The sequence below is a fragment of the Mandrillus leucophaeus genome, unplaced genomic scaffold (assembly GCF_000951045.1).
Source record: "Mandrillus leucophaeus isolate KB7577 unplaced genomic scaffold, Mleu.le_1.0 Scaffold40, whole genome shotgun sequence".
Lineage (NCBI taxonomy): Eukaryota > Metazoa > Chordata > Mammalia > Primates > Cercopithecidae > Mandrillus > Mandrillus leucophaeus.
Window position 1 is genome coordinate 7,405,734 of NW_012104254.1, and position 19,888 is coordinate 7,425,621.

General features: G+C 39.7%; 1 protein-coding gene across 2 annotated transcripts in view; it reads left to right on the plus strand.

Moving 5' to 3' along the window:
* Positions 1-18,476, plus strand: part of SLC25A12 (solute carrier family 25 (aspartate/glutamate carrier), member 12) — a 128,792-nt gene extending 110,316 nt beyond the window's left edge. For both annotated transcript variants that reach the window (XM_011991920.1, XM_011991922.1), the window contains 5 exons: positions 9,161-9,301; positions 11,310-11,448; positions 14,995-15,153; positions 15,281-15,371; positions 17,369-18,476. In XM_011991920.1, coding sequence (XP_011847310.1) covers positions 9,161-9,301; positions 11,310-11,448; positions 14,995-15,153; positions 15,281-15,371; positions 17,369-17,570 — 732 coding nt within the window. In that variant the 3' untranslated portion in view covers positions 17,571-18,476. The remainder of the gene's footprint in view (positions 1-9,160; positions 9,302-11,309; positions 11,449-14,994; positions 15,154-15,280; positions 15,372-17,368) is intronic.
* Positions 18,477-19,888: the final 1,412 nt, after the last annotated feature.

Consider the following 19,888-nt stretch of genomic DNA (forward strand, 5'->3'; position numbering starts at 1 on the left):
GCCTCAGTCTCCTGACTAGCTGGGACTACAGGCACGTGCCACCAAACCTGGCTAATTTTTTGTATTTTTAGTAGAGACGGGTTTTCACCGTGTTAGCCAGGATGGTCTCCATCTCCTGACCTCGTGATCCACCTGCCTCGGCCTCCCAAAGTGCCGGGATTACAGGCATGAGCTACCGCACCCGGCCTATTTTCAGATTTTTAAATCTCATTGTGAACATTAACCAAACTTTTGTTTTATATCTATATCAAAATCTTCTCAAAAAACTTACTAGTTCAGAATTTATGATAACTTAGATGTGCTATCCCAATATGTTTTTTTGTTTGATTTTTGTTTGTAGTATCTATAAATTGAACTCTAGGTTAAATTGCCTGACCTTGGCTAGGTGTGGTAGCTCACGGGTGTAACCTCTGCACTTGGGAAGGCTGAGGTGGGAAGATGGCTTGAGCCCAGGAGTTCAAGGCCAGCTTGTGCAACATAGTGGGACCCCCATCTCTACAAATAATAATAATAATAATTTTAAAAAATTGCTTGACCTTTTTTTAGGTGGAGATGGGGTAAGATTGTATGTGTGTGTATACAGTTGCTCAGTAAATATTTCTTATGAATGTTGAGTGTTGTATGAGTATTAAATATGTAACAATAGGTTTTAAATAATTTTTCCTCTTGTTCTTATAGGTAAACCATTCTTGTCAGACCATATATTTTTCTGTTAGAAAATCTGTATCTTTCTCTACACACACACACACCCCCACACCCAGATGCTCCTTGACTTACAATGAGGTTACATTGTAATAAACCTATCATGAGTTGGAAATTTTTAGGTCAACAATGCACTTAATCCACCTAGCCTACTGAATGTCATAGCTTAGCCTATCGTACCTAAAACATGCTCAGAACACTTACGTTAGCCTGTAATTGGGCAAAATCATAAAGCACAAAGCCTGTTTTATATTACATTATTGGATATCTCATGTAATTTGTTGAATACTGTACTGAAAGTGAAAAACAGAAAGGCTTTATGGGTACTTCAAGTATTGTTTCTACTGAATGTATATTGCTTTTGCACCATCGTAAAGTCAGAAAACCATAAATTGTATCATTGTTAAGTTGGGGACCACCTGTATATATATGTTTATGCATAATATTTATATGTACAAATGTATGTTTATTAGAAGACACAAATGTATTTGAATGTTTGATTATGATATCTGTTGTGGGCAAAAATAGTACCTTAATGTCAACCTAGAATTTTCAAAGTACATTATTATGCATTATTGTCACCCTCTATAAAATAGGTAGATGAGAAACAGAAGTCCAGAAAGGCTAACTCTCTTACCCCAATTTACACAGCTAATATATGCTGGAGGTTTCATGTGAACCCAAGTATTCTGATTTTTTTAGACCAAGTCCTTTTATTCTATAATGTCCTCTTGGGGGAATCAAAGCATTGATTTGTGTCAAAATAAATCTAGATGACCCTATGCCACTTTATAATGACTTTCTTGCTTCTTTCCTTCCTTCCTTTAATAAATATATGAATATGACATATTTATATATTTGGTTGTTTTTTTAGGTATAAGTACCATTTTTAAAAGGAACAGATTTTAGGTATTCAGCTCAATGAGTTTTGACAATTGTATACACCCATGTAATCACCACCTAAGATAATGAACATTTCACCCCAGAAAATTCATTCATGCCTCTTTCCAGTCATCCCTTCTCCCTTACTCCATGCAACCACACTTCTGATTTCTGTCTCAAGGTTTGTTGTTCTTGGATTTCATGTAAATGGAGTGCACAAGATGCATTCTTTCATGGCTGGCTTCTTTTGTTTAACATGTTTTCAGAGAGTCATCCTTGTGTGGGTATCAGGTTTGTGTTTGTTTTACATATTGCTGAGTAGTATTTCATTGTACAAATTTACCACAGTTTATCCATTTTTCTATCGATAGATGTTTGAGTTTTTGTCTGTTACATATAAGTTTGCTATAAACATTCTTGTGCAAATCTTTTTGTCAACCTATATTTTCATTTTTCTTAGGTATCTAAGAGTAAAATAGAGTCATTGTACATTCAATTTAAAATAAACTACCAGTTAGTTCTTAGAAGTGGATGGATCATTTTATAGTCTTCTCAGCAGTATACTAGTATTCCAGTTGCTCCACATCCTCACTGATGTTTGATATCTGTAGTGTTTTTGATAGTAATCATTGTAGGTATGTGAAATAGTATCTTATTGTGGTTTAAATTTGCATATTCCTGATTCCTAAAGATGTTGATTATCTTTTCATGTGTTATTGGCTATTCGTGTGTGTGTGTGTGTGTGTGTGTGTGTGTGTGTGTGAAGTATCTGTTCAAATCTTTTGCCTACATTTTATTAGGTTTCGTATTTTTTTACTATTTGTAGAAGTTGTTTATATGTCATGGATACAGCCCTTTGTCAAATAGATGTGTTGTGGATATTTTTTTGCCAGTCTATGACTTGTTTATTACTTTTATTAATGATGTTTGTAGTAGTTTTTAAAGAAAAAGTAATTATGTAGTTTTTTGGATAGATCCAGAAACTTAAGTGAGAATAAATTTAAATATCTTTCCAAATTAACAAAACAGAATATTAAAAAAATCTAGACCGGGCGCAGTGGCTCAAGCCTGTAATCCCAGCACTTTGGGAGGCCGAGACAGGCGGATCACGAGGTCAGGAGATCGAGACCATTCTGGCTAACATGGTGAAACCCCGTCTCTACTAAAAAATATAAAAAACTAGCCGGGCGAGGTGGTGGGCGCCTGTAGTCCCAGCTTTTCGGGAGGCTGAGGCAGGAGAAGGGCGTAAACCCGGGAGGCGGAGCTCGCAGTGAGCTGAGATCCGGCCACTGCACTCCAGCCTGGGCGACAGAGCGAGACTCTGTCTCAAAAAAAAAAAAAAAAATCTAAATGGACTAACCTATATGTACTTTCTAATGGTCTCTTTGGTAAGTACCTGTTCTTTTTTAATTGTTAAACTCAAATCAGAGATTAGCAATAAACTTACCTAGCTGACTGCATTACCTCTTTCAGAGAGTATATACTCCTGAGTGGATGGAAGTCATGAAACTCAAAACTTATTGCTCAGCAAAGTGCTAATGTTGCAGGTGAATTTCCACAACCCTATGCGAACACACTTTCTGGAGAACACATTCTTTCCCTTTGTGTTTTGCTTTCGGTCTGCATAGTGCTCTCACATGAGTTAGTAGTGCACAAGACCTCTGTAAGGCAGATAGCACGGTTGTGGGAATGGAATGGTTATGCTGAATGCAAAATCTATGACAATCTAGGTCAGTAGTCTTCCAAACCTAGAATCTTTCAATTCTCCCATGCTTTTTCTCAGCATGTGTGTGCTGAGAGTGCAGCATGTGTGTGCAGCATGTGTGTGCATGTGTGTGCCCACACTGCATACACACACCCTCCCTTCATATCGGTAAAGCAAAAAGCCCACATGTTAGGTGGAGCATTTACTAATCCTGGGGTCCAAGATCTGTAACTAGCCAGCTCCTTATGATGAAGAATTCTATGTCTTCCTCAGCAAGCCAAGCTTGTGTATCTCTAAAGAGTAGTTTGGAAACAGCTCCTCCACCTCCCATCCCCAGGAATTAGTGTGGTCCAACTTTATGCCTACATACTTATGTGAACACATATAGATATGCATACAAGTTAAAAATCCTTATATATTTATGTCAAAAGTGGCTTATGATAGGTACACAGGAATTTTCATTCTTGCTGTCTTAGTTAATTGTGGCTGCTATTAAAAAATACCTTCGACTGAGTAATTTATAAACAACAGAAATTTATTGCTTACAGTTCTGGAGGCTGGAAGTTCAAGATCAAGGTACTGGCAGATTCAGCGTCTGGTGAGGGAGGGCTTGCTCTCTCTTCCAAGACGGCACCTTGCTGCTGTGTGCTCGCTTGGTAGGAGAGACAAGGCAGCTCCCTTCAACCTCATGTATAAGGGCACTAATCCCATTCACTAGGGCAGAACCGTCATGACTTAATCACCTCCCAAAAGGCCCTACTTCTTAATACTATAATGTTGGATATTAGTTCCAACATATGAAATGGGGGAAACACCAACATTCAGATCATAGCACTTCCCTTACCCTAGTTAGGGGTATATGTAATGTTAATTCATAACACCCTCGCATATATCATCAATCAGCAATGAGCACATTGCAGTTTATTTCTTTTAAGCTATCGCTATCCTATTTTAGAAAGAACCATAGCATTTCCTATTGCTTTAGAAAAATATGAATGGTTGGTGGTGTGCAAGGCTGACTCACTGTCTGTTCCTGTTCCTCTTGAGTCAGTCCTAGTGACACCTAGTTCTGTGACTTTTATTGTTTATCTGGTTATTTTATGTGCACATATGGTGTTCATCTGGAGTTGATGTGACCTTAAATAAACTGAAGTTAGATTTTCATCAGTCTCTAAAAGGGAAGACTTTATAATGAGTTACTTAGATTGGATATTTTGTGGTTGGAGAGAAATCATTTCAATCTATAGGAGACAACAGATCAAAGAAGGAAATAAACAAAGGACTTGGCACAAACAGGGCCCAGTCTCCAACCTCTTTGTGAAACTTGCCCCGGGGGTAGGATTGAGAGGGCAGAAGGTTGAATAGGCCTAATCCTGTGTATAGCCCCTCGGCCTTAGGCACTGTGGAAGCATGGTGACATCTCAAAATTACATCCTTTTCCCCACTAACTTTTGCTGTCAGCTTTAGTTGATTTTCTCATTAAAAAAATCATATAAGATTAAATGGAAGTTTTTTATTCTTTCCATTTCTGTTATATATGGGTAACCCTCATTCAAAATGAGACTTGTTCCCTTTTATGTATCTTTTAAACTCAGTTTAAAAGTAGAAAGCATCTAAGTCTGTTTTAATATTAATGCTTGTATCTCTTTTAAAAAATAAGCTGCAAATTTAATGAGGGAAATTTAAGCAATTAGAGAATTAGAAGCTAATTTTGGTGATTTCATGAGTGAAAAAAATTCAGCAAAGGTATGGTATTGAATGGTATGTTATCTAATATAAGCATTTGTAAAAGAAGCAACAGGATGTCAAATTTAGCAATGTCCATTTAAATTTATGTAGCTGTGTATCATTGTGGTTTAATTTAAAATTTTATATATCTTAGTGTTGATTATTTCAGATCACTAGCTATATTTGGTTAGGTTTTTTGATGTTCACATATAATAAGCTTTTTTAAAAACCTTAGGTCCACAGTAACTAATGCCAACTAGTTTAAAAAATATATTTGCCAAATTACCAAATTTACCATGAAGAAGAATATGTGAGAGAAGACTTAGTCTATAAAGAAGCCATTGTTTCTAAGACCAGGTCTGTTTCTTGTTGTTGTTGAGTAGTTAATACATTCATATGTTTTGAAATTTAAAAGGTACAATAGAGTATGCTATGAAAATTATTTCTCCCAGCTATTCAGTTTCTTTATCCAGGAGGCAATCAATGTTTTAATCTTTAAGCCACTTTGATTTTGAGAAACATAGGTAAATTTTGACATATTTATGATCAAATGTGTACCTAATATCTTATGTTCTGTTTTTGTCATTTGGCATGATTTTATTATCAAATCATATTGCCCAATTAACAGCATAAAATTGTATCTACTTGGCAGTTTTATTGGGAATTTGAATTTCTTCCTGTTCAATTTTGCTATTAAAAATAGCAAATGTTAGCATATTTGTAGAAATACAGGTACTATTTTTTATTGAAAAGTTACTGTATTTATGGAATTCTATATATTAAAGATTATATTTACTGCAAGCAGTGGTTTTCCCCTTTGGAGAGCTGTTATTAATGATATCATTTATAATCAATAGAGTCTTGGAAGAAATATTCTATTTCTCTGTATTTGTTTCTCAGAGAGGAAACACCCAGTTCAATAGTTTGATAACATCATAGTCCCTCATTCTGTGTTGCTTGATTTCTTACCAGTATAATTGAACTAATCTCAGATTTTACTCCCCCTTCCCTATCCCCAATTTAATATGTAGGAGAGAGAGAGACGGAGTGATTAACCTCAGAATTTGAAAAAGAACAGTGCATATTTGCCATGTATGTTTCCCTCTAAGCATTATAAACATCCAGAGTTTTAGACAAACTATTATGTTGGTACAAAAGTAACTGCGGTTTTTGCAGTCTTTATCTTTGCTAAAATTATTCAGCGTTTCTGGAAAGTATTTGCCTTATGTTCCTAGGCCTATCATGAGGTTTTAAAAATGTATACTAATTACTAAAAAAATTTAAGAGGTAGGGGTCTTACTCCATTGCCCAGGCTGGCCTTGAACTCCTGGGCTCAAATAATCCTCCTGCCTCAGTCTCTTGAGCAGCTGGGACTACAGACATGTGTCATTGCACTTGGCGTGTATGTTAGTTTTTAAAGCATATACAAATGATGTAATTGTCAGAAGTGTTCCTCCTTCAAACATAGGCATGAAACAAACTTATAGATGTGTGCCTTGCTATAGTGTCATTGATTGTTTGCACTCTTACTTGCCAGATTAAATGTGTTTATAAATGCACATCAATTGAGTTTTGTGGTTATGTCCTGTGCATTGTTGGGATTTGGTATGTGTGCTAGGTAACTAATCTTCAAATCATACAGCAATTAAGGTGTATGTATTTTTAAAATGTAGTCCCACCTGGGTGCAGTGGCTCACGCCTGTAATCTTAGCACTTTGGAAGGCCAAGGCGAGTGGATCGCTTGAGCCTAGGAGTTCGAGATCAGCTTGGGCAACATGGTAAGACCCCCATCTCTACAAAAAATACAAAAATTAGCTCGGCGTGGTGGTGCACGCTTGTAGTCCCAGCTACTTGGAAAGCTGAGGTGAGAGGATCGCCTGAACCCGGGGAGGTTGAGGTTGCAGTGAGCTGATCCTGCCAGAGTGAGACCCTGTCTCACAAACAAATAAAACATCAATTATTTCTCTTTATTGTACCATTTTTGTAGTTTCAGTAGAAAGCCTGTTACTTGTATACTTCAAAAAATTTGAAGCATTGTTAAAGGAGTATAAATCTCAATCAATTGGCAGTTATTTCTAAAAGGGTGCATGAGAGAAGGAAGGGGAGGAGGCAGCTGTGAGGTGCGGGTGGGGGACATGGATTGGAGTACTCCTGCCCAGCAGGATGTTATAATTTACTAATGATTACAAACATGAAAGACCTTTGTATTTATTTAAACATAATGTCCACATTTAACATTTGGCACCCAGGGACTGACACTGTCTGGTAGTGGCAAATTTGGGGGAATTAGAATAAAAATTTTCAGTTCTATTAATTTTTAAACCTGCTTTAGTTAAAACATAAAGCACATTTTCCAAAAGATAGTCTTTGCAACCATTATTTAAACAAGAGATTTCAGGGAAGTAGTGAACTTTTTCAATTGATTTGGTCTTTAATACTAGCTACAGGAGCAATTAGTTGGATTATCATTTTAACATAATTTTTCACCCAGCAATCCTTTTGAAAGTATTGTTTGCTTAGATTGAAACATTAAAGTGCTTCTTTCTGCCTGCAGTGCAACAGATTAAAAGAGAGAGAAACGCAGGCAAATCAACATGTAAAATTGGGTCAGTACATAGTTGGGGGACCTGTGCGCCAGTGGTCTGGATTGTGTTGAGTTGAGGAGTTAGAGGAAACCGTGAGAGAGAGACAGCAAATTGCTGCACCTCCCTGCTCGAAGGACAAAAAGGGGATTGAGGCCCTAGGGAATCCAGAACAATAAGCTGTCCATGAAGAGGGAAGGCATTTAGTATCATTGCTGGCAATTTTGAATATTGAAAGGAGTTAAGGAGTCAGGATTGGAATAGGGGTAGTTGGGGGATTTATAGTCCCAAGGCAATTAGGAAAATGGACTGAGCCATGTTGCTGCCCCTTGGAAGCGGGTCTGGGAGGGCTTTGGGTTTTAGGTAAACGAGCAGGAATGTGGGCAAAGGTTGAGCACTGAAGTACCATTGAAAGCTGCATGTGAATTTTTGGTATTGTTTGTAATCTTTACCTGTGGAATTACAGTGTCCCAGATTTCATATTTCACATGTGATTATATACAATGATTATGATGATATGAATATCATTATGAATATTATATGAATATGGTTATGATTACATAATATAAACAGCTACAGTTGAAGATGTACAAATGGGATTTTTCATTTCATGAAAGGAGATATATATTTTATTTATTTTTCTATATCCATGGTCACACACATTTTTTTCTTTCTTGTCTTACAGAAACCAAAAAAAAAGAAGTTGGTAGAAGTTTTTGTTAAACTTTTTTTTTTCTCTACTAGTTAACAGATTTCAGATGCAAATATACTCTCATTATCCAAATTCAAATCTCTGTCACTCACCACAGGAATATGGAATATGGCTTTGATCTTGAGGGTGTTGTACTCATGGTAACTAGATGTTCCATTTCTCAGCTTTGCCTTGAAGAGTTTTTCTGGTTTTGTCTTGAAATGATACTGAAATTTATCTTTCTAAATTCTTCCCTTTTGTGTGGGTGTAGCCATGTACCTGTATCCGAATTTTGCTTAGGATAATACATTTTAGATTTGAACTGGAGGAGACTTTTCCCCTTTTGACTTAAGGCACCAAAGTAGTTTTAATTGCTCTACAATCCAAGGAAGCAGAAGCAAGTGGGTTTGCTGCCAAGAATGCTTACCACAAAGAGGAAAAAAATAATTGTAGCTCTGAATTTTAGCTCTGGCTTGTAAAATATGAGAGTCTTCTACTATCTCTTTTTCTTTCATTGAGTACCTTGCTGCCACATCTGTCTCTACTTTTTTTTCCAAATGGGTTCATTAGTTTTGTTATTTGGAATATGGCTGGGGTGATCCTGGAAACACTGGTCTGAGAAATAGTCTTGACATTTCAGCTAGAAACAAACCCAGGGGTACATTGATCTGAGACAGAGTTTGAGACCATCCCTCTGAACCTCTCCAGGGTGGGCCTAAGTGTCAAACTGTCATTCCCCCATGAGGAAGGAGGTTTTACCTTCTTCTTTTCAAGATAGCAAGACGTGGAGGCTTTGCTGGATTTTCCTTTTTTACGCTGCCAGTCGGGCTCTGATGTGGAATCTGCCTGTCTCTTCACCCTTGCCTACAGGCTGGAGGCTCTCAGGTCATTTTTACCAACCCATTGGAGATAGTGAAGATTCGTCTGCAAGTAGCTGGAGAGATCACCACGGGACCCAGAGTCAGCGCCCTGAATGTACTCCGGGACTTGGGAATTTTTGGTCTGTATAAGGTGGGTAGGTTTAGGTTATAATGTACTCAATAAAATGTGAAAGAATGTGGAAACCAGACTTCTTCCCTCCAAGTTGAAAAGCAATCTTGTCTAGCAGGGTAGTCTGTGGAGTAGAAAATCAAAAAAAAGAAAAGAATCAGGACACTTGTATGAGAGGCTGTGGAATACACATGCAGCCTCTCCTGTTGTCATCTTCAGGCTTTTGTGAAACTGCCAGCAAGGAGGCCAGCACCGCAGACCTACTGGCCTCAGGCTCACAGCCTTTCATTTGCTGGGGGGTTTGGGAAGACTTTCCTTGGTGCTCTCTTTGGGCTGGTTTAGAGCTTCAAAATATGTCTGATGTTTATTTTCAGTCTGAGTTATCTCTATTGTTAACTTCCCAGTGGGAGCTTTTCTTTGTCTTAATAATTTGACCACAGTAAAACAGTAGTAGAGTTTGGTAGGATTCAGGTCTTTAAGAAGTTAAGTGGTAGGATTTGTCAATAATGAATTCCATTTAGGAAAAAAAAAAAAAAACCCAACAACAACAGAGTGTACTGTACTTTAACAAAATGCCAGTCAACAGATTCCTTCCCTGCGGGCATACTTACTCCCATCATTACAGATCAGATGTAATGGAGCAGAAGCTATTATTTTTCTTAAACAAGGAAGAGGATTTCTTTCCATTCCTTTGCCTCGTGTAAGGGGAATACGTAAATTTAGCCACCATAGACAACTGTGTTTCCACAGCATCTGATATAGATCCATCACTGCAGAAATGTGTAAATTTGTTTCTGTAACTGCAAATTAGAAATTAGAAATTCTCTAGATTGGAATCACACAGCTACAGGGTTCTCTGGAGACCAGCAAACAATGATGCCTGTCTCAAGAGAGTTTCGTACACATTTTTGCTTCCTCCTCCCCACTCCCAATTTCCATCCTTTTTGAATTCCCTTTGAGAGATGAATTTATTAATATTGCTTCTCTCTGTATTATCCTTTAGTGAGTCCGTGGATTTTTTTCTTTTTTCAATGTTTGAGTTTGTCTTTTTGGAAAACAACCAGGGCTGGGAGCACTGGCTCACACTTGCACTCCCAGCACTTTGGGAGGCCGAGGCAGGGGGATTGCTTGAACCCAGGAGTTCAACCAGCCAGGGCAAAATGTCTAGACCTTGTCTCTACTTTAAAAAAAAAAAATTAGCTGGCACAGTGGTGTACACCTGTCATCCCAGCTACTCAGGAGGCTGAGGTGGGAGGATCACTTGAGCCCAGAAGGTCAAGGCTACAGCAAGCTGTGATTGCACCACTACACTCCAGCCTGGGCAACATAGTGAGACCCTGTCTCAGGAAAAAAAAAAGAAGAAGAAAACAGAGTCATTAAAAAAATAAGCGCCAAGGTGGAGCGTTTGCCTAGCTAGGTGGTGGAATGGTGTGGGCTTCCGACAGAGCTGAGAGAGGTGTTCTTTGAGACCTCAGTCATTGGGACAAGCTGCCCCTGGGTCATGATTTTCTACTCCTGTGGAAATCTGCTGCTAAAATATTTTGTCTGATATTTAGGACATGGGGAATGAGGAGGGAAAGATTTGGGTTTCTTTTCCCCCTGCTCTAGAGTAGTTACCTTCCTTCACCACTGCTGCTAGCTTTTTACCTGGCACTGCAGGGACTCTCACCTGATGTAAAAATTTAAGAGGGTAGATCTTGTGTGTTTTTACCATAGTAAGAGATTAATTAATTTTAAAAACCCTGAATCTATATAAAAAATGCCAGAAAGTTCTTAGTTTTCAGATAGTATCATTACCCAGTTATTAACTCTAGGACTGCAGGATTCACCATGCTTTCACAAGCTTTGAGATATACGGATTTCCCTATTCCCCACTCATCTCCCGCCTCCCCCATTTCCCTTGCACATCAGTTCTAATGCTGTTTGAGGGACACCTCAGGCTTGTCACTGAAAAATGTCACATGGATCCCATTTGGGCATTCATACTCAGTTTCACACTGTTTTGCACTATTTCCTCACTGTGTGACAGGGTGCCAAAGCGTGTTTCCTCCGAGACATTCCCTTCTCTGCAATCTATTTTCCTGTTTATGCTCATTGCAAACTACTTCTGGCTGATGAAAATGGACATGTGGGAGGTTTAAATCTTCTTGCAGCTGGAGCCATGGCAGGTAACTACGAATTTTTTTTTTTTTAACTGCAAGAATTCTCCCATTATTTAAAAAGTACAGAATCTCTATGTACTTTCCCCTTTTATTTCTGGAAGGATTATTGTTTGTACCTGACTTAGTTTAAATATCACTTTTTCTCCTTTGTGGGATGTGCTGTAATTCTGATGAGAGTTAATTACATTTGCATAATGTGGATAAACAGCTTAATGCAGCTTAGCAACTCAGAGCCAAATTAGATCTGCCCATCTAAATTGGGCTTTCATCATTAACATGTTTCTTAGTCTCCTGTGCCCCTGAAACCTTGAGTACAGCCAAGCTAAGCATTAAGGTGGGAAAGTTTTTCCTCAAATCAGTTGCTTTGCTGTATCTCATGCTTATGCACAGATCTAGCATGCTCTTACTTTCTCTGTATATTGGAATCTACATAGTTTGGCCCAAAATTGAGCTTTTGTCGTGAAGGTGTCCCTCTTTTTCCTACCATTGCCCTCATTAGACCAAAGTAAGCAGTACCCCTCAGCAAACCACCTTGAACTCAATTTTTGTACTTTTTCTAACCCTTAACACTTTGTCATTAGCCAGGTATAGTGGTGCGTGCCTGTAGTCCCAGCTACCCGGGAGGCTGAGGTGGGAGGATCACCTGAGCCTGGGAGGTCAAGGCTGCGGTGAGCCGAGATGATACCACTGTACTCCAGCCTGGGTGACAGAGTGAGAGCTTGTCTCAAAAAAACAAAAAAACAAAGAAACAAAAAAAAAACAAAAACAGTTTGTCTTTTATTAATAGTTATTTGCATAAGTGTTATCCTCTGTACTAGGCTAATAGCTTCTTGAGGGCAAGAGTTTCATTCTCTTCATCCTTGCCTTTCCTGTGTGGCCAGTGTAGTAGTAATAGGTGCTCAATAAATGTCAATAACATGAAGGAAAACCTTCATCTCATCTAAGATACCAAATTAGGCACAGAAGAGATTCCATTTGAAAGAGGAGCCCTGTAAGAGCAGGGACATACTAAGATGCTTCCTTCTGACCTCACAGGTACAGCCTGACTCTTGAGTTAGGAAGGAGCTGACTTGGAATAGAAGGAGAGAACCAGGTGTCCTTGGCTGCACCAACACTCTGAAAAGACAAAGGAAGGAAGGGGTGCATGTTTGCTCTCTATACAACCAGTAATGAACCATTGCAGAGCTCAGTGTGGCTGTGACCAGCCAGGCTTATGTTCACTGTGTGGCTCTTCACTGCTGGGCTCATTCTCCTCTGGAGGCTCTGGCTAAACATCGGGGCAACCTGAGCAGCTCCTGGAGTGTGCTGTGCTTGGTGTGTGGCAGGAGCCCTTGGGCCTGAGAGTGTTGGGATGGACCACATTGTTGTTCTTGCTTGTGAAGACAGGGATGACTTGTGATCATTAAGAAACGGCCCCAGGGACCTTACCGCCCTTACTTGGGGCCCAGCAAGTCCTTTCTCCCCTAGCGGTGGTAATTTCAGTAAGTTTTCCGTTTAAAAGCCAGTAAAGTTACCTGCTCAGTCTTGGCAGTGAGTTGTGTGTAGCAGCCCCTTTCTGGTACTTACCAGTCTCCCACCTTTTTTTTTTTTTTTTTTTTTTTTTTGGTGAGACGGAGTCTTGCTCTGTCACCCAGGCTGGAGTGCAGTGGTACAATTTTGGCTCACTGCAACCTCTGCCTCCCGGGTTCAAGCGATTCTCCTGCGTCAGCCTCCCAAGTAGTTGGGACTACAGGCGTGTACCACCATGCCTGGCTAATTTTTGTAAAAAGACAGGGTTTCACCATGTTGGCCAGCACAGCTGGTCAGAGCCACACTGAGCTCTGTAATGGTTCATTACTGGCTGTATAGAGAGCAAACATGCACCCCTTCCTTCCTTTGTCTTTTCGGAGTGTTGGTGCAGCCAAGGACATCTGGTTCTCTCCTTTTCCAAGTCAGCTCCTTCCTAACTCAAGAGTCAGACTGAGGCCAGGCGCGGTGGCTCACGCCTATAATCCCTGCACTTTGGGAGGCCGAGGTGGGCAGATCACGAGGTCAGGAGATTGAGACCATCCTGGCTAACACAGTGAAGCCCCATCTCTACTAAAAATGCAAAACATTAGCCGGGTGTGGTGGCAGGTGCCTGTAGTCCCAGCTACTCGGGAGGCGAGGCAGGAGAATGGCGTGAACCTGGGAGGCAGAGCTTGCAGTGAGCCAAGATCGTGCCACTGCACTCCAGCCTGGGCGACAGAGTGAGACTCCGTCTCAAAAAAAAAAAAAAAAAAAAAGAGTCAGGCTGTACATGTGAGGTTTCAAACTCCTGACCTCAGGTGATCCACCCATCTTGGCCTTCCAAAGTGCTGGGATTACAAGTGTGAACCACCACACTTGGCCCAGTCTCCTACTTTTAAATGGGGGCAACATTTGCCTTCCAGGCTTTTCCTTGTGCTTCCCAATCAACAACGAAAAACAGCCAGGGAAGAAGAGTCTAATTGTGGACAGGCATTTGCCAGTGGTTGACTGAACCAACTAAATATTTCCATGGAACTGTCAGCAGCAACTTTTTCCCCATAGACATTTGATGTCAGTTTTCAGAATGAAATTATTTTTTTGTAATTTTTACCAGTCAAGATTTGCTAGCAGGAACTGAGAACATTCAAAAGTCTGCCTCCAAAGGCAGGCAGTTTATCTAGTTTCATCTGAATAGGGTGCAAGGCCATGCCAAGGGGAGGTATTTGCATTCTTCTCTAGCAGAACCCCCTACAAGGCTGCCAGCTCCATCTGCCTAGTGAGGATACAATGATATTCAGGCCAAATTGAATTTCTTTCCCCTGGGGAAGATTATGTTGCTCCTTTGCTCTCTGTTTTATTTTATAAGTAAAAGGTGTGGTTGTGAAATCCCGTCTTCTGTGTCCTGATGCTGATCAATCTCAACATGACCCCAGGGAGCTTGGGCACAGGGGCCTTTCCCTGACCAGCTCCCCTATTGTTTCTTAACTGGCTGTCTGGCCACCTCTCGCTCCAGTTGTAATGACTTTTGTCATGTAAGCATGTCTGAAAGGAGTCACAGTTAACTCTCAAGGTAGCCCTTCAAACAAGCGAGTGATTATGAGTATTGATACTCACCTCCCACACTACAGTTGACAAGAATCAGGAAAAACAGTAGTTTGGTGTCAGATACATTTAGTGACTCACTAAAATGACATTATCCTTTTTTTATACATAAAAAATACTTGTATCTTATTTAAGAAAAAAAGGAGGTAAAATAATTGAAACTGAAAGAGAACACGGGAATTGCCTTATTAATATTGCTACTTTTTTTTTCGTTTCACAGTTATTTGGGATCATGCAATGTAGAGTGATTTTTTTTTAATTCGGAAAAAAAAATAATTTTCCACTGATCACATTGAAACAGCTAATAGGCTTCTATGTCCTTTTCCCATTAGTGGCCAGACATCTATTTAAAGAGTTTTGAGTTCCGCTCAAGTGATTGAAGTTGCAGACTCTATAGTAGATGTTAGTAGTATTCCTATCTTTTATAAGGTACTCTAGATAAATGTAGTTTTCTTCTGAAAGGTGTCCCAGCTGCATCTCTGGTGACCCCTGCTGATGTCATCAAGACAAGACTGCAGGTGGCTGCCCGCGCTGGCCAGACGACATACAGTGGTGTCATCGACTGTTTCAGGAAGATTCTCCGGGAAGAAGGGCCCTCAGCATTTTGGAAAGGGACTGCAGGTAGGCAGGGGCTGGAGCCATACAGAATAGCTGGCTGGCTCTAGCATCCTCCCCTGTGACTCAGTGGCTGTCTTTACCACATTTGTTCTGGCTTTAAGTCTCCCCTGCCCCTGCTTCTGTTTTTCAGCTCGAGTGTTTCGATCCTCTCCCCAGTTTGGTGTTACCTTGGTCACTTATGAACTTCTCCAGCGGTGGTTTTACATTGATTTTGGAGGCCTGTAAGTCAGCTGCTCAACTCCTTTACAAAGAAATCACTAAAACCAAAAGAAATGTTTGCTCTGTCTACAAAGGCATTGTTGCAACTCTTAGAAAACTGATAAGACAGAACCTTTAATAAGCTATTGGGGGATTTTAGGGAAGCAGCAAATTTTTTTTAAAAGACAGGATATCCTCTGTTGCCCAGGCTGGAGTGCAATGGCATGATCTTGGCTCACTGTAGCCTCAACCTCCCGGGCTCAAGTGATCCTCCCACCTCAGCCTCCCGAGTAGCTGGGATCACAGAGGCGTGCCACCACACCCAGCTAATTTTTGTACTTTTTTATAGAGATGGGATCTTGCGGTGTTGTCCAGGCTGGTTTCGAACTCCACCAGCCTTGGCCTCCCAAAGTGCTGGGATTATGGGCATGAGCTACCGTGCCTAGCCAGGAGGCAGCAGATTAAAATGCTGTGTAAATAATTGTCTTTTTTCACGTAAGCAAATACTGAACTTCATGGTGTTCTCATTATGTGGATTTTATTATATGGCCCTTTCACAGAAGTAATGTAAATGTATACCAGTAACACTTTTGTGCATTTTCTTTCAAAGTCCCAAGCCTTTTTGCATCTCTGATACTTCATTATTCACCACAATTTATTATTAGTTAGGTGTAGATGTTCTTGAAGCTAATTTACTGGAAAAACCAATAGGCTTGAAGAGAGATTTTGCCCATGGATATAATCACTAGTGAGCTGTAGGCCAGAAATTGGGCTTCTAAAAGTTTATCATTTGAAGCTTGCACTGAGAAGAGGAATTATTAGTTGAATTTTCTGGGTGGGGAAGTTGTACCCAAAGCAAGCAATTATTAGCTTTTTAGCAGAAGACCAAGTACCATTCCTGAGTCCTCACATCAGAAGCCTGTGAACTCCTCTGTGCCCAAAGGCCATATATGGAATCAGCTGTTGGATCAAGTGGAGGGACCTATACAAAAAAAGTGAGAACAGTAGTCTTACAGTTGCATTGTAGAAATGTGAAGCTTCAGGCTTTTCCATGCTTTCAACTTCTGTAAAAGAACTAAAGCTATTTATTTCTCTCTCTCTCTCTCTCTTTTTTTTTTCTGACAGAGTCTCGCTCTGTCGCCCAGGCTGGAGTGCAGTGGTGCGATCTCGGCTCACTGCACCCTCCACCTCCCAGGTTCAAGTGATTCTTCTGCCTCAGCCTCCCGAGTAGCTGGGACTATAGGCACATGCCACCGCGCCCAGCTGATTTTTTTTTAAATATTTTTAGTAGACACAGTTTCACCGTGTTAGCCAGGATAGCTTCTATCTCCTGACCTCGTGATCCACCTGCCTTGGCCTCCCAAAGTGCTGAGATTATAGGCGTGAGCCACCGTGCCCTGCCTATTTCTCTTTAAATAATTTAATTGATAATCTTTATGAGTCTACTACGTAAAAAGTTAACTTCTAAAGTTATGTCAAAAGAAAAATATATACTTTAAAAATTACTTTCATATATGCTAAGTGCAGAAAATTTGGAAAACCATAAAGCATAAAAGAAAAAAACCAGCCTGGGTGTGGTGGCTCACACCTCCCAGTGCTCTGGGAGGCCAAGGCAGAAGGATCGCTTAGACCAGAAGTTCGAAACCAGCTTTGGCAACATAGCAAGACCCCATCTTTACAAAAAGAAAAAAGAAAAAAATCATCCATAATCCTACTTCCCAGAGAATCTTCATATTTGAATGTCTTTTCTTCTGACTTTTTTCCTATGGATCTGTTTATATATGTATACAAGCATTGGAAATAAGGCCATTTCTCTTGTAAATCAGATATGTAGATAAGTTGCTGTCAAAGCAGCCATAAATCATGACTGTTGTTTCTAGTCATGCAGCACAGGTGCCATGGAAATAGTTGAGACAAACACTCTTCTTTGTGGCACATGGGTCAGACCGAAAATGTCCAGCTGTAAGCTGCCCTCATCCACCTTCAGCATGCTAACCGTTGGCTTTTTTTCTGTCAACAGCAAACCCGCTGGTTCAGAACCAACACCTAAGTCACGCATTGCAGACCTTCCTCCTGCCAACCCTGATCACATCGGTGGATACAGACTCGCCACAGCCACGTTTGCAGGCATCGAAAACAAATTTGGCCTTTATCTCCCCAAATTTAAGTCTCCTAGTGTTGCTGTGGTTCAGCCAAAGGCAGCAGTGGCAGCCACTCAGTGATGAGACAACTGTTGAGTGTGGCAAAATGGCACCTTGAAGAAAGAGGCCTAGGAGAGCAGCCCTGTAATGTATCCAGTCAGCTGCATGGTGCTGACTGAGCTGAGGAGTCAAACTATTCTTTCTATATGACATATACATATACTTGTTTATAAAATAATCATTTGCCCAGGGAAAAAACCACAATGCTGTTTCAAGCTTTAGTCTTATGTGTTGAAATGTTTTTGTAAGCCTTGGCATGAATTAGTGTTCTAGACTCTGCTTTGCACAGCTTGCACTTACAGTGATTGTACATATTGTACATCTTTGTACAGAGACATCTTGGCACCTCATCCCAACAAATCACATTTGTAGAAATGTAATGCGGTTCTGAGTGGCTTGAAATGTACAGAATGTTTTGAAAGTGTTTTATTAAGAATCACACAAAAATAAATGTATTAAAATTAAATTCATTCTCTTATTGGTGACTTATGGAAATAAAGCATCAATATTGGATGTATTTAATTCCTAGTTTGTTTTCCATTCTGGAATAAAAAGGTATTTGCTGATAAAAGGCATAATGAGACATATTGCTGATACCATTGAATAAGTGGTACTTTGGAAAGATGCATGCCAGTGGATGCCAGAGGACCAGGCTAATGACTTGTGTGTGCTGATATGTTTCCATTTGTATTTTAATGTGTGTGTAGACCCTCCTCTGTTCATCAATCAAAAAGCATTTCCTAGGCAGCTCCTCTCCTGTCAGTGTGCATATAGAAACAGGGATATCTCCATCATTACTGGCTTAGTTTTGCTTTCCTTTGACACAGCAAGGCAAAGGCCAAGCTTTCAAAAGAGTAAAGGATACTTCCACAGTTTTCCTTCATATGGATATGATTCCAGTCAAAAATAAAATGCACACCAAAATGTGTACATGTAGTTTGATTTTTCTTCGTAAATATACTGATAATGCTTTTTGTTCTGATTGACTACTGTTTCCAAAAATCTCATGATCAGGTTCGCCCTTTCTTCCACCTTTATAGAAAATAGAAAAATTAGTTTTAGAAAGGGCTAGCGCAGAGTGAAGGGAGGGAAGAAGAAAGAGAAGAAAGGCTCTATATGGTGATTTAGTGGGGTCTACGTTCTTACTTTGGAATCCAAATGCAAACTGTTCTAAAAGTCACTCACCAAAGGCGTGATTACTAATTTGGATCTAAACATACATCTTGACAGCCACATCTATACTTTGATATGGATGTGATTTGATGTGCATCATCAGAATTTATTTACCTTACCAAAGTGCTCTTGGAAGATATTGCTACTGCCAGTAAGCTGGAATATGAGAATGTATGCAAATATTTTCAAGAGGCGAGCCTGGAGACAGACCAAGTTACTTAGTATCCTGCACAGGGCTCCTTGATTGATGGCTGACAGCCCTGTGACCACAACTGTAGGCTGTGTGAAGGCCCTCCAGGAACAAAAGAATTAGCTTTGAAAGCAAGTTATTTTCAAATGTGTTAGATTGATCTCATAGGAATGGAACAAATAATAATACAGTTGTTTTGCTACTACCACTTGTTAGGAATATATGAGTAGTCCATGGATATGTGATTATAAAAGAATCCTATGTATGTATCTAGAGTAAGATGGGAAAGTGTCCCGCTTACCCTCCTTCTACCTCCACCACTTCCTGGCCCAGAGGTAATCACTGCTAATAGGTTACAGCATGAATCTGTAGTCTGTTTTTCATAACTCTATATAAATATATGTACATATTTATATTTTAACAGGATTATGCTGTGTGTGTGTTATTCTGTGTCTTGCTTGTGTTTTGGATATCTTTCCATGTCAGTTTATAAAGTTTTATTTTTAATGACTGCATAGTATTTCATTTTGTGGGTTATAATACTTTTCATAAATCTCCCCTTTTGATATTTATTCATTTTTTTCACTACGGCAAACAATGCTGTAGTGAATGGCAGACATCTTCGTACACATATCTTGAGTGCATGTGAATTTCATTAGGATAGATACTTAGAATTGAAGACTTTTAAGACAAGCTTTACGTTTTTATACATATTGCCACATTGGTCTTCAAAAAGGAATTATTAATTTACTTTCCTGTTGACAGCATATGAGAATGCCTATTTCTCTGCAACCTCAGCAAAGAGGGATATTATCAGTCTTTTACATTTTCAGCAAATCATGAGAGCTGATCATGGTTATTTTATTTTTCTAATTACTAGTGAGATTGAATGTCTTTTCATATTTACTGGTCATTTGTATATTTTCTTATTGTGGAATATAGACAAAGTACCTGAAACATGTATGCATGTATACAA